We start from the raw sequence: 15,973 nt of genomic DNA, 5'->3' as shown, positions 1-15,973 counted from the left end.
ATTACCACAGACTACCGTACCTAGAAGCCACCCTTCACGAGATCCTTCGTAAATCCTCGCTCATCCCATTTGCCGTGGGTCACGCCACTAACCAAGACACCCAAATTGGCGGCTACTTCCTGCCTAAGGTACAGTGGCGGGTTTCTAACTTCTTCATCCTTAGGACGTGATATTTGGTCCTGCAGGTACACGACGATTTTATTCACCTTAAAGGAGCATCCTGGTGGTGAGATGGTTCATGAAGGTAACAATTATCTAACCCCTGTAGCTCGAATAGTCTCATGAATAAAACTGTCTGGTAGCAGGAAAAAAAAAAAAAAAGTTACCTCCAGTGACTGTAGGGAATATTTTTCGAGTTTCTTTACCAGCCCTCGTGGAGCGAAAGAGGGTATTGTCTTTTACTCGTTGTGTGTATGTGCGTTTTAAATTGTTTAGTTTTGATCTCAAGTAATCGGTGTTCGTAGGGAACTTCAACTTGAGCAGTAAGAATACAACGAACGTAGATGCAAACAGCTTCGTTATTTCAGACTATTCAACACTGAAAATGTGAGCATCAGCGATCTTAGGAAGCAGGTAAAACAGCAATATTAACACTAAATCATATTTCGTAATAAACGTCTGACAAATTTGACTCGGTTTACAACCATATTAGGTGACTGTTCTAGTGTTACAGCTGTAAAGTGGTATTGCAGACGTAGTGTGATTTAGAGACGGGGTTTGGGGTCAACAGTTTTATATAAAGTGGTACTGTAGATTTAATGTGATTTATAGATGGGTTGTTGGGTAAATATACAATGATATTTCAAGTAATTTTTAGTTATGATGTACAAGGTAATACCTTAAACTACTCTTTCACAAGTATAATATCACAAGATACACAATAATCCTTTACTGCTACGAGTAAGTAAGAAGGCGAACTGGGTCTTCGACAGTGACGTCACCAGATGTCAAATTTTGGGAGGAACTGGAACCCTGAGTGATTAATGGGATATAATCTACTGATAGACCAACAAAGCAGTTCATACAACAGAAATTCATTTATACAAAAACAAATTCATACAACAAGAATTCATTTGTTCTACAGAAACTATTTCATACAATAAGAATTCATGTATTCTATAAAAACTAAGATCCTTCGTGTGATACTCTGATACAAATAAAAGGTAATTATTAAAATTACAGCCGATGAGTTCAAGGTATTTCTCCCATCAAACAGAAAACAGAAAAAAGTACATGGGATCAGTGAACTACATAGCATGTCACTCCATCAGTCATCATGCCTCTTGTTAAATAAGAGACCAACATCTTTTGCCTTTTTGTAGGTCATCTTTGCCCACCTATGTACTTGAAAATCAGGGTGTTTGTAAGTATGACACGTTTGGTATCTTTATCCATGAATGTTTGACGTGAAATCATCGGTAAATATCAAAACTCACAAAAATATCAAACAAAAATCTTAATGAATGGCATATAGGGTTTTGGCATAGTGCCTATCATGTTTATGAAGCAAACCACAGTATATATAAAATATGTGCAATTAATCACCCCCAGAACGTCAGTTACGTCACCAAACTATTCAAAAACCTGATAAGGATGTATATTTACTGATTTACTTGTTTATGTTCTTTTTTTGGGGGATGGGCAGTGATTTTGGGGGCTGAGACCTTCATTCGGGGGGCAAAGTCCCCTAGCCCCCCTTGGTGACGCCACTGGTCTTAGACCTTTTCTGCTCAACTGAGACATGCGCTCGTCTGTCCTGACTGAATGCACAGGTTATCATTATATCTGGCCTTGCAACTTGGGCAAATGAAACAGACCACAGACGTTCGTAGGTCGGTCGAAACTGGGTCCTTAAAGTGAAAGAAAGAGCCAGTTTTAAATGAATTAATAAAATCTTTAAGTCAGTTTGAAGAAAAAATTTAGCAAGGTACAGTCTTTCATCCGAACAGAAATAGCATTCAAGCAGAGTAAACTAAGGTAAAGTGCCTCCATTTTTAGCAGTGGCTATTGGATGTTTTGTCATGTAATGGTGGTTTAGAGAATTTCTCACAAGACTGAAGGACAGCCCTTTATTACAGCCATATTTACAATATATTATCTTAGAAAGAGAATCTGATCATGGAACACAGAATTATGTAGGTTACAGGAAAAAAGCCCTTTGTAACGAGGTCTGAACTTCTTTAATTTTGTAATATTTTACAGCAATCATTGAAAAAAAATGGGTTCCCAAACCTGAGAAAGTAGGCCTGCGGAACACTCAGTATGACAGTACTAGAATTTACTATTGTCTTTCCTAATCATGATATCTAAAAACGAGAGACAACGGTTGGACTGTGTTTTAATCTTGAACTGTATATTACTGTGACGGGTGTTACTATAGTGCAACAAATCATAAACATGGCTTTTATCTCTAAACACCACAAATGCATCATCGACACACCTTCGATACATCCGTGGTTTAATATTACTTGGACAATCTCTTAGTCATAATTACTATAAGAACATAAATAAGATATTGGCATAAAAGTTGGTCCAATGGGTGATCCGATAGCAACACCATTAATATGTTTATAGAGTTTGTTGTCAAATATGATCAGACCATCCTTCAAAAATGACAGTGTCTTTACACAGCAGTCATAAAATTATGTCTACAGTTTCATCAGTGGAAATATTTATAAATAAGGATGTGACATCAAAGCTGCTCAAAAAATTATCAGGTATATGAACTTAATACAAGGAATCTGCAAACTTATAATGAATTCTTTACTGTAAACTCAATAACGGTTAAAACACTCAAAATTGGAACAAGAAACTTTAGACAACTTACGATTTTATTTTTACCTAATTCCATTTAGATCACTGATGGTGACATTTTAAATGTCGAAACGTCTGAAATAAAAATACTGCTCGTATCTACTGTACAGTCGTTGTCCTCTTACTGCTCAGTTTTTATCTTATTTAAACCAAACTTGGTTGACGGGTTGAAGCTAACCCAAGGAATAATCCATTTGTTTTTTAGAGTAAAAGGTCAGATGTCAACGTCACATGGCAAGGTCCACTTAGGCAAATTTTTATTTGTTTTAGACCAAGCATTTTAGGAAGGATGAAGATAAGTAATAAAATATATAAGGATTCCATTCTGAGGATAATCAATCGAAAGTCAAGGTAACAGGGAAAGGTCAAAGGCTAAGGTCACAGGGCAAGGTCAACCTAAAATATTTTGATCTGATTTGAACCAAACTTGGTTGAAGCATTAAAGATCAAGCAAACTCGAAGCAACTCAATTTTGATAAAAATCAATCAAAGGTCAAGGTCACACTGTACAATCAAACTTCGACCCATGTGTCTGTGTGACCAAAATAACTAAAACAGTTTTGATGTTTTGATCAAAGTAAGTGAATGAGCTGAGGGTGGTGGATGAGTTGATCACACAAGAGAACCTTTTTTTTTAGAACAAAAAGTCAGAGGTCAAGATCACATGCCAAGGACATCTCAAACAGTTTTTATCCGATGAAGACTAAACTTTGTGGAAGGATTCAGGTTAAAACAAGGGTACAGAGATTCGATTTTAGAGGAATCAGTGAAATGTCAAGGTTACGATGAAAGATCATAAATAGTAACTGTACAAAGCCAATTCAAACAGCTTTGATCATATTTGAATCAGTGTTCGTGGAAGGGTTCAGGGTTAGGCAAAAATGAAGTAAATCGAGCTGGGCATTAATCTGCAAAGGTTTAGGTCACAACAAGGGTCAGATATTGAACCCATAAACCAGTTAATGATCAAGTGTGTTGCTCTCTCTGAGTGCTTCTAGTGCTGTTTTTTGTGTTTTACTGGTTTGGTGGCAACACATTCATCTCATAATAAGTGTGTCCCGAGTCTAGGGTCCGCTAGAACAATGGTACTAACATTTAACTCATCACGTCCCGAGCACTTTCGCGCCTCCGACACCCCCCAGTCCCAAGCATTTTTGGAATTTTTTTTTTTTTGGCTAAAACCTCCGCTTTTGGTGAGAAACATCGAAAATTCATAGAGAAATCGCTCACCTGAGGTTTAAAATACTCGATACAGGTACAGGGTTTTCTATCAGGCTGGCTGCAAAGAAGACGAGTTCTATGGGAGGATAACTATTCCACACCACTCATATACGGTATTTATTTATTTATTTGGTACGTTATTTATATGGTACGATTTTATATGTAGTATGAGAGTATATTGGTTTTCAAACAGTAATATAGGCATTATAAGCATTGTTTCACTCACTAACTCATCACCATTCCTGACCTTCTTTTGCCACATTACCTGATCATCATTTCTGACTGTTTCTTCCTCTAATGCTATGTAAACTTTGGCCTCCACATTGTCATCGATTGGGGGAATCATTCTTCCCCTGAATGTCTTTATTGGCCAGGTCACTAGTAACAGGTGAATTGCCAAGACAGTGGGGTGGGGGGAGGTTATGCGGTGTAAGGCATTGTCCCTGCTTGGCATCTTGTAGAGGAATAGAGGAAGGTGTCCCATGTATACGTATGAAAAATCACGCACGAAAATTGAAACTTGTGCAAATTAGGGACCTTGCAATTGCACGACGTACCAGTACGTCGACGGGACTGGCAAATGCAAAATGCTGCAACGTACCCATACGTCGATGGGACGTCTCGGGTTAAAATGGGTGTCGGTACTAACATTTAAAATGGGTGTTTTTGCGTATGTTGCCACCTTGCCATCTTTTATGACATATGACCTGAAAGTGTGTTACACTGGCTTTATAAAGCCAGTGTAACACACTTTCGCAGGCACAACTCTTCCTTTAAACACCCGCAAACCATTCGTACGTCGCCAGCATGAGGAGGGGTTAATTCTGAATTATAACTCTCTCCCTCCCTATCTCTCTCTCTCTCTCTCTCTCTCTCCGATGATATGGTCTTGTTCTACAGTGGGCTTAAAATGGATTAATAAAGATACAGAATTGGAATGGAATTATGCTTTATTTTATTTTATTTTTTTCTTGAACGTTGCATCTGAATCTTTTCACTTGTATTATTTTCATGTCTTGTATTTTACAGTCCATGTGGGGTTCTGATTACCTTTCTATCTCGCCCTCCCTCTTGTATCTCACACTCTCACACTAACTTTTATATACATTCAGTGACTCCTACTCATTCTCATGCTTACTCTCAGTCAAATTCACTCACTGTTACTTAAATTAACATTAGCTTACACTCACACGCTTATCACTTTCACCATGTCTCACTCTCTCTCACAGGGGACAGTAGTATTAGGGTGCTCGGTACTGGTACACGAGGACTCCCAGTACTGGCCGGAGCCACATGAGTTCCTGCCAGAAAGATTCCTGGACAAGAATGGAAAGTTCATCTCACATAAGGAAGGATTTGTACCCTTTGGCATTGGTGAGTCAGCAGATAAGTAGTTGGGTGGACATATGAGTGGTGTTTGAGTAGTTAGGTAAGTCGTTGGGTAGGTAGACGGGTAGGGACGTAGATGGGTTAGCAATTGAGCAAAGTGCGGAAGAGAGTGAGTAGGTAGATAGGTGGGTGTGTGGGTGGATGGGAGGGTAAATGGTTCTGTGGGTGGGTGGGAACATAGTGGGTTTCTAAGTGGGTGAGTAGATGGATGGATAGATAGGTGGAAAAGTGAATATGCAGGTGAGTGGGTGGTGGGCGGGTATAAAAGTGGGTGAGTACGTGCGTAGGTAGAGAGTGCTAGTGACTACAACCACAACACGTCACCCTGGTTGTCAGCTTTTAAGTGAACCACCTGTGTCAAAACAACCAGTGGTTAAACCAATCTCTTACCAACAATAGCATGGTACAGAGAAACCACTGATAAGCAATTGACGTTAGAAACAAGTGAAAAATATTTTATTAAGAGGTGGCCCTTGACGCAGCTTACTGGAGTCAGAAATAACCCGTGCGTAGTGGTGAACGCTGCTGCCATGGTAACGACCAAGCCGATGGGAATGCTCGTATGGAGAAAACAAGATATGTGAAGCGAGACTAAAACTTTGTTGATGCATTCATTTAAATCAATGGCAGAAAACGAGTACGCTGAAACAGTGAGGGGGTTTGTCGGTTAATAAACATGGTGAGAGTAGTACAGCTGAAGTGTACCCTAAATGCTTTGATAGCTGCATACAACCCACAAATTCAGTGTTAGTCAACTAAAAAGCGTTAAAGAAGAAATGGCACAAGGGAAGCAAGTGAGGCAAGAGGTAAAGCAACTGGCAGCAAAGCGTGATGATGCAAACAAAATAATTCACCAGCAGGAGATATTTTTAGAATCCCTCGATGCTGTATGGAAAAGAAAGAACTTTTAGAACAACATTGACAAATGTCAGGCTGGGGCTACAAAGAAAAGAGGATGCCTAGAAAAGATAATGACACGTTTTGTGATTATGCCAGTTATATATCAAAATTGTATGCTGTATTTATTGACTATAGCAAAGCCTGTGATCGGATTCCTGGACATAAATTATTAGAGCGTTTAAAGTCATTAGGATGCGGTAAAGATATGTTAACAGCAATCAAAAATACGTACTTGTACTAAAATATAACTAAAGCTGCAACGGTAGAGGCAACAGTCGGTGTCAGAGAAGGTGCGCCCTCTAATTGTATGTTTTTCGTTATATACATAGACAAAATGGTTCAAATACTGAAACAAACATTTACATCAAGTGGTTTTCTAGGTGCTATGCATGTGCTCCTACTAGTGAACGATACTGTCATTATTTGCTACATCACGAGAGATGTGAATGAAAAATTTAAATGTGATGCCGAGTTATTATAATGAGTATGGAATGAAACTAGATGAAAAGAAAAACGTTTTTTTTTTTTTTTCATAAATCACAACAAGAATGACAAAACTATGTTGACAATTCGAAGAAACGAAATATGTTATTGTCAAAGATATTTGTATTTGGGTGCTTTATTTACCGATACAGGGGAAATGAATGATATGATAAGGCTGCATGAAGCATTGGGGGAAACTGTAACGAATAAATATGCCGTGTTTTCTTCTGCTAATACAAATATGCCATACTCTTATAAGAGAAAAGTATTTGGTGCAGGTATAACATCAGCCCCGCTATACTGTACTGAGACCTGGTTAACAAATAATTATACGTCTATAACAAGACAATATAATAAATTAGTAAAATCCCCACTTGTAGTGAGAAACAATACTAGTAGTACCTGTGTTTTGAATCAGGAATACCTCCGGTACAATTTATAATAACCAGAAAAAGAAAACGTTTCTTGGAGTATAAACTTCAGGTGCCTAATAATAAAGTACGATTTCATATTATTTACAATATGTGCAATCTGTAAAAAGAAGCAAACACACCAGTCTATAGATTTGCATGCAAAGTATTGCAGGTTGTTACTAACATTAACACAATGGCAAGTATTACTGGGTTAACGAGAAACAAGCCAATTGCTGCAACAAAGTATACCACATATAAATCAGAATTAAATCATGGACTGTTTGTGCATGAGGTTCATTCCGACAGTATGTACATTTCAGATTACGCACGACAAGCGTTCACAACGATACGTTTCATGTCTCATGACCTAAATACTGAAACCGGCAGATATAAACGCCCGCCACGAGAGCAGCGACTGTGTCATTGGAACAGTGGTCATATACAGACAGAGCGTCACGTGCTGCTGGAATGTGCGCTGCCCGCAGGTCTGCGTGATAGGTTTATGCAGCTTCATGTAAATAGCTTAAGCAGCTTACGTGGTGATGGGGACCACACGGCTATGTTAATTTGTAAATGAAGTTCTTAAACTGTATAAACAAGACTCTTCGCAAATATTGAACCAATCATATAACTTTATGCTATAACATTATTTGTATTTTGGAAGGATACTATGCTGTGCTTAGCACAAATTAGTTTACTGGTAAATTATTTTGTTATATGGCTGGTCATAAGGAAATAAATACTTTACCGCTAGATCAGTCGTGTAAGAGTGTACTGTGAACACATGTAAATTACTGGTCAATGAACTAACTAACAAGGTAGGTGGGTGGATAAGCAGGAGGCCGAATGATTATGTAGTTGGGCAGGTATATACGAGTAGAATCCTATCATATCTTTCATAAAGGCTCCATCATGCTTGCGTAGGCCTTGATCACCTAATGGCGGATCTCCACGCTGCTCCATCTCTGGTAACCTCCTTATTCAATCCCTTATCCCAGAGGTTACACTTTATGACCTTGTCCCACGTCTTATTCAGTGCCTCTCGCAACTCAACTCCTGACCTTCACACTTCTCATCTCCAGCATCCAACTGTCATCGTTCGTCCTCTCAATATGCCTAGACCATCACAGACTAACCCTCCCTATCATGACACCAATACACTCCAGTTACCTCCTTCCTCTCAACTCTTCAATCGTAATTCTAGCCCCCTACCCCACAGACCTCACGTTCAAGGGCGCACTACACATCCATCTAATCATTGTCATTTCTCTATGTTTGAGCCTAAGAATATCCTCTTCCTTCATTGCTCAGGTTTAACTACCATGCAGCATTACACTCCTGACACATGCTGCATGCAAAGATCCCTCATCACGGAGGGAGAGACCTGTCAATATTAAGGGAGGCAACAGCTCCCTGAACTTCGTCCAACCACTCCTTACCCTGGCAGCACCTCAAGCACATAACATATCCTCCAAATAACAAAACTCCTCCACACGTTCAAAAGACTCATCAGTAAGATTAGTCCTTTCAAACCTGACAGTCTCTACACGCCCTTCCTGACACACAACACACAAAAAAGATATCAGCATTATCTCCCTTTCTATCATTAATATCACTACATCTGTTATGCACCCACATATCACAAAAACTGCACAAGATGGAGCTACATCCCACACCCTTGTGGCAAATTGCATATGGCCAAACTCCCTTGGCTTTAAAAGTACCACCATCAGCCCTAGATATCATGGCTTTTGTCTTATTCGCATTTTCTTTCAAACGTTTGTGCTCCATTATGTCTCTCCATTTCCCAAAATCTTCCTTTCGCCTCCCTTTCATTATCTGTATTCAATGCCAAGTCATCAGCATACAACATCTCTCAGGAGAGTTCATCTCTGCAGTCACGTGAGAAATCTTCAAGCACCATGACAAACAATAAGGCCCTCAAGACTGACTCCCTATTGCATGCCAACATTCACGGAAACCTCATCACTCAAATCTCCATTCACTCTCACCTGGCTGCAAACACCCACATGCATAGCCATAACCACTCTAACCAGCTACTCCTCGATCTCATGCTCTCTCATTGCCCGCTTCACCACTTCCCTAGGGACTCTGTCAAAGGCTTTCTCCAAATCCTATATATTTTTCCTGAAGTTGCCGGACAGTGAATATGGCGTCAGTGGTCCATTTTCCTGACAAACCCAAACTGCATCTCATCAATAGTGGCACCTTCCATAATCATGCCTTCTAAGACTCCTTCCATTACCTTCATTATTTGGTCCAGAAGTGGGTTAACAAGTGTGTAGGTGGGTGGGTGGATAGGTAGGCAAGCGAGAGAATTATGTAAATGATTGGCTGGTGGGTAGGTAGGTGGGTGCGTGGGTGGACAGGTAGGTACGTGGATGACTAGGATGATGGGTACAGTAGATGAGTGAGTAAGTACTGAAGGTTCTCATGATTAACTACTCCATTAATACCGTTGCTTTAAATAACAACTTACAGTGTGTCTCTAGATTCATAAATAATGTTAGGTAACACTCGAATAACGTTGACATCAAGGAAAGCGCCCGTGCACTAATGGGCTGAGAGTAAACATCATCTCTTACGTGCCAGTCTCACAATAAAAATCTTCATACCAGGCACCTCACGTACTGCTCTGATTTCGGTGATTTCGTCCCTGGGAGAGAGTTGATCATTGAATTCTGCGCCCGATGCTCTAGGTCGAATTAACTCGTCCGATTATAAATATTTCTTCTTATAACTATACTTATGTAAATATTTGCCATATTCAATAATATTTATGTAGGTTTGCTGCTGCAAATTTTAAGGATTAATGAATGTTTGACTTAGAGAAAAAGAACTGACGCCTTCAAACGCCGACCTTACACCTGCTTACATTTTCAGTATAATGAGTTTATTTTAAAGATACGTCGGGTTTAGCTGCATACCCATATCAATGAGATGAGCCAAACTTTCCGAAACAAAGGGTCGAACTCACCAAGAGACGAATTCACTATGAAATGCCTGTGTAGGTAAATGCTATATTGCTTAATTTTTTTTACATTGATTTTTTAAAAGTGAGTCACGTCACTTCACTTCGAAAAACAAAGGGGGGGGGGCCTAGGAGGGGTTATAAAAATGAAGAAAATCCAGAGCCTTGGGTAACAAAATCAGGTAACCCATTTTGTGTGCATTCCAATGTCAGTTCAATGGTTTTCCTAAGAACAGCACTTTTCCAGAACCCTCATAGGTGCCAGTCTTACAAACATCTATTTTCACATAGTTGCTCAGTGAGTGAATTATTGATTGATAATCTTTACAGTACATAGCATTATATTACCCAGGCTGGCAACATCACCATCACTCCAGCCATGCAGTTATCGTACAGTGGGCCTTGGTCTCTCCCATGTGAACCTCTGGGCCTTGAAATAGTCTAGCCTGCTGTAGCCCTCTAGAGCCTCCAGATGTAAATGAAAAATATATATGATATATACGTCATTAAGAAAACAGTGAATAATGAAAAGCCGGTAACACCGAGTAGCAGCGAGGAGTGCCATGGCGCCAAGCTACTCGAGCAGCAGAGAACTGTCATTTATGTTATTATGGTCATTGAGCATGTTTGTGTGCCATTCCTCTATGTTGCTTTTCATCCTCCCAACCCCTTTCTTCTCTGTAACTGATGGTATAAAGTAAATATATATATTTTTCCTTTAGTTATCTCTTGTCTTCTTGAGGGTCTTGCAGGGAGATAACGGGGTTGCTCTTTTAGAAATCTATTACATGTTATTCGCAAGAGCCTACTGTAGGTGAATGAGTAGTGGGAAGGTAGATGGGTGAGCAGATTAAGTCGGTAACTAGGTAAGTAAGGAGTAGGCATGTGAGTTACAATGTGACAAGACTGGCGAGTGAGTAGATGGGTTGGTCGGTGGATGGGCAGAAATAGTGAGTAGTTAGGTGAGTAACTGAGTAAGCATGTGACCTGACTGACGAGGGAGTAGATGGATAGTTAAGTGGGTACATTGTTGTGTGGGCTATATAGTAAGAGGGTAGGTTGGTTTCTTCGAACAGGTAGGAGGCAATTTCTTTTCATCTTCCTTCCTTTTACTGACTCTTCAACTTCTATCTCTTCTATGCAGTGTTACATCTCTCACTCTCTCCTATTAGTGTTTCAGTGGACACTGTCCTTCTGAATTATCTGTTTATATCCCCATCCCATTACGTAGGTAATATAGCATTCATCCACTAACACACAGTAACCCGTTTCTCTTTAATTTTCTGCTTCAGAAGTTACCCTCCAGTCATCTACACACATTTTGTCCAAGCATTTCGAAATAATTTCGTCTCTCTTTTGTTCAGTTTTTTATAAAAATGTCAGCTTTTTTGCAGCCTTCAGGCCAATGATTCGTTATGAACGGAAGAAATAAACTTTCAAACTTTCACTTAGTCTTTCGTTTTCTGTCATTCATTTTTTGAAACTTATTTACCATTACCTAACTGCCTTCCCCCAGGTAAGCGACAGTGCCTGGGTGAGTCACTGGCTCGCATGGAGATCTTCATCTTCTCTGCGGCCCTGCTCCAGAACTTCACCTTTAGTGCACCCCCAGGCAAGACCATAGACATTGCACCAGGACCAATACCCTTCAGCCAGTTCTCAAAGGACCAGGACATACTCATCACAGTTAGGAAATAGCGTAGTGAAGGCCATTGAGCATGTCGTCATTTGTTTTTAGCTTACAGTACTGTTGAAATATACTTATCAGTACACCAGGAGAGAAGGCACATTATTACTCTATTCTTCTTCCCTTGTTTAACAAGTGATGCACACTCACATAATTATACTGCAAGCAAGAAAGCCAGTGACTAGCCCTTTCTACGTCACATATTGTATCGTTGCAACATTTCCTCACCAGTATACTGTACCAAGAAAAAATACTGTGACTCCCTTGCTTCTCCATTACTTGGACAGTAATGAACTCCGTGATAAAAATATCACTTCAGCAACCTCAGTATATATATATATATATATATATATATATATATATATATATATATATATATATATATATATATATATATATATATATTGAGAATTTATGTTAATGCAGCAAGAGTAAAAATTGTTCATAACATAATCACACTGATATATGGCCAGTTCCTTGGTAAGTTTCGTAATGAACTTGCCAGCGCTCCTCTTTCGATACAAAACTGTTTTACTCTGTGATGACGAGAATCATCCACTCACTTCACATAATGCTGCCTACATCTTCCTCTCTTTCATTCTCTGTCTACCCTCCTTTCTTCCTATTTCTAACTGTACTTTCTGTTTTCTGTTTATGGCTTTTTCTTTATTCAAGAGGTTCTGCACTGACTGACAAACCTTAAGGTTCCTTGTAACCCAAGAAACAATTTACAACATTGGGTGATAAACATACACCAACCAATTATGGGTGAAGTGAAGCCTGCTGTGATGCCCGTGTTAGCACTATTCTGGGCCGATGATCCGCCTACGCGTTATTTGTTGGCATTCTGGGCCGATGACGCATCGGTACATCATTTATTGGAGAGCTTTTCACGGCTCAAATACATGACACAACAGTTTGGTGAAGACAGGCAACAAATCTTCATTTCATTGGAAATTCAGCCCCAGCCCTGGAACAGGGTAGAAAAATTACCCAAGTCTTGCCCAGGAAAGTGTTAACTGGAAGAAGAGATGCACATGCAGAGTCCATCCAGGCAACATCTACACTTTACTCCTCACCTCCCTGTGGTGAGGTGCTGTCACTCGCAAGGGAACTCTGCATGGGACGGCCCTGCAGGGTCGGTTGCATACCTGGAGTTGAAGGTTCTGCTCAGACAGAAGGCTAGGGCTGATCAACAACAACAACAACAACAATGTCATTCATTCACGTTGTTCTCCTTAGATATGAATAAAGATAAATCGCTTGGGATATTTCCTGATTCCTTATCCTTTTTCAGGTTTTATATATATATATATATATATATATATATATATATATATATATATATATATATATATATATATATATATATATATAGGGGGGTTTTCAAGAATACTCCCCCAGTATCCCAGCTTGTCGTAAAAGGCGACTAAAAGGGTTGGCGGAGGGTTAGTGCCCCTCCCCGGAAAACAACTAACTAAAAAAACAAACAATAAGCCTCGGACAAGGACTGACCAAACGATGACGACCAAGGACCGGACAAAGGACATGGTTATCGGAACGTGGAATGTAAGGGGAGCGAATGATGAGGTGAAAGAGAGAGATTGTCCATGTGCTTGAGGGTGCGAAAGTGGATGTATGTGGAATAACTGAAACAAAATGGAGAGGAGAAAGTGTGAGAGAATGGGAGTATGGATGGGGTATATGTGCAGGAGAAGGTGAGAATGAGAGGGCAAAGGAAGAAGCATGTATAGTTGTGAGTAAAAGATGGAAGAGGAGCATAAGACAGTATGGATCAGTTGGGTCAAGGATTGTGTGGGTAAAGTTGAAAGTTGGAATACAAATGTGGGCGATTGTGTGTGTGTATGCGCCAACGCAAGATCGTGCTAGAAGAGTGAGAGAAGAGTTCTGGACAAATGTAGAAGTGTGCATGGAAAAGTTTGGAAGGAATGAGAGAGTGTTTTTGATCGGTGATATGAATGGTAAAGTTGGGAATGTGAAGGTGGATGGAATAGTTGGTGAGTGGGGTGTGCCTGCTGAGATAGATGAGAATGGGAGTGCGTTAGTGGACATTTGTGGTGGGAGGGGGTTGGTGTTAGCCAATACCCTCTTCAGGCATAAAATGATCCACAGGTATACATGGCGAGTGATGAGAAGGGTGGGTGGTGAACTGAATGAAAGGAAGGCAATGATTGATTATGTGTGTGTCGATGAAAGGATGCGAAGATGTGTAATGGATGCAAGAGTTTATAGAGGTTGGGGAAGTGGACTTTCTGACCAGTACTTGGTGGTGGCCAGAATTAGAATTCAAGTAAGATGGAGGAATAGAAGAATGGAAAGACGAGAGGAAGGAGTGGTTGCAAGGAGAGTGGAAAGGTTACAAGAGGATGAGAAAAAGGCAGAGTATAAGAGAGAAGTGGAGGAACGATTGGGCAAATATGAATTGGAGCAGATGGGAGACGTGGAAGGTGTGTGTAGGATATTTACAGAAGAAATATGTGCAGCATGTGATGTGGTGTGTGGAAGGAAGAGAAGACGGAGGGGGGTGCAAGGAACAGCGTGGTGGACTGAAGAGGTGAAACAGGCTGTGGCACAAAAGAAGAAAGCATACAATGAATGGATGAGAAATTGGGGCGTGGAAGAAGTTGAGAGGCGGAAGAGAGAGTTATATGAAGAAAGAAAGAGAGAGGTGAAAAGATTAGTAAGAGAGAGTAAGAAGAGAGTGGATGAGGAATTTGGAAGAAATTTGAGTGTAAAGTGGAGGGACTGTAAGAAAATTTTCTTGAAAGAGGTGAAGAGAGTAAGACAGGGTGGAAGTGAAGTTAGCAGGGGAGTGAAAGATAAAAATGGTAGATTACTAGTGGAGAAGGGAGAAAAAGTGAGCAGATGGAGAGAACACTTTAAGGAATTGTTGAACATAGAGGATGGAAGTAATGCGAGTATAAGTGGCTGGGGAATGGCTGGGAGAAGGAGGGAGGTGAGAAGACAGGAAGAAATCAGTAGGATAGAAGTTGTGGAAGCAATGAAGAAAGTTAAATCGGGGAAAGCCCCAGGAATTGATGGAGTGTGTGGTGAAATGCTGAAGCATGTGGGAGAGATAGTAGTAGAATGGATGTGGAAGATGTGCAGATTGGCCTGGGAGGAAGGTAGAGTCCCAGAGGATTGAAAGTCAGGTATAATTATTCCCTTGTACAAAGGAAGAGGGGAAAAAGAAGTGTGTGGTAATCATAGGGGCATTTGTCTTCTTAGTATAATAGGAAAAGTGTATGGTAGGATACTTATTGACAGAGTTAGAGAAAGAACAGAAAAATTAGTTGGAGAACAGGGAGTTTTTAGGAAGGGAAGAGGTTGTGTAGATTAGATATTCATTCTTAGATCATTAGTGGAAAAGTTTCTAGAGAAGGGAAAGAAGTTGTATGCGGCTTTCATGGATTTGGAGAAAGCATATGACAGGGTGGATAGACAAGGATTGTGGAAAGTGTTAAGAATATATGAAGTAGATGGGAAGTTGTTGAATGCTGTGAAGAGTATGTACGATGGTGCGCAGGCTGCAGTCCGTGTGGATGGTGAACTAAGTGAATTTTTCTCTTCGAAAGTTGGGTTGAAACAGGGATGTGTCATGTCTCCATGGTTGTTCAATCTGTACATGGATGGGGTAATAAAAGAGGTACAAGGTAGGGTAGTGGATGTTGGAGTGGCCCTGGTGAGAGAGGATTGTGTCTGGAAACTCCCTGTACTGTTGTTTGCAGATACTGTGTTGTTGAGTGAAGATGAAGGGGAGCTGCAAGGCTTGGGTGGATGAGTTTAGGAGAGTGTGTAAGAAACGGAATCTAAAGGTGAATGTAGGGAAGAGTAAAGTGATGGTCTTTGAGAGAGGTGAAGTCAGTGAATGTACAGCGAGGTTGGATGGTGAGGAATTGGAAAATATGAGTACGTTTAAGTACTTGGGTAGTGTGATGAGTAAGGATGGAGGTTTGGAGGGTGAAGTGCTTGAAAGGGTACAGCAGGGAAGAAAGGTTGCTGGTTCTTTGAAAACAGTGATAAGAAACAGGGAAGTGAGCATGGAAGTGAAAA

General features: G+C 40.2%; 1 protein-coding gene across 1 annotated transcript in view; it reads left to right on the top strand.

The window, feature by feature from the left end:
• LOC145408986 (cytochrome P450 2L1-like) overlaps positions 1-15,973 on the top strand; it is a 155,170-nt gene that overhangs the window by 118,144 nt on the left and 21,053 nt on the right. The window contains exons 10-12 of the mRNA XM_080279558.1: positions 11-128; positions 5,265-5,409; positions 11,729-11,898. Of these exons, the coding sequence (XP_080135684.1) occupies positions 11-128; positions 5,265-5,409; positions 11,729-11,898 (433 nt within the window). The remainder of the gene's footprint in view (positions 1-10; positions 129-5,264; positions 5,410-11,728; positions 11,899-15,973) is intronic.

The sequence above is a fragment of the Coenobita brevimanus genome, chromosome 79 (genome assembly GCF_032717465.1).
Source record: "Coenobita brevimanus isolate Jiangsu-jjx chromosome 79, ASM3271746v2, whole genome shotgun sequence".
Taxonomy (NCBI): domain Eukaryota; kingdom Metazoa; phylum Arthropoda; class Malacostraca; order Decapoda; family Coenobitidae; genus Coenobita; species Coenobita brevimanus.
Note: the sequence above shows the minus strand (reverse complement) of the source record. Positions and strands in the feature narration are given on the sequence as shown.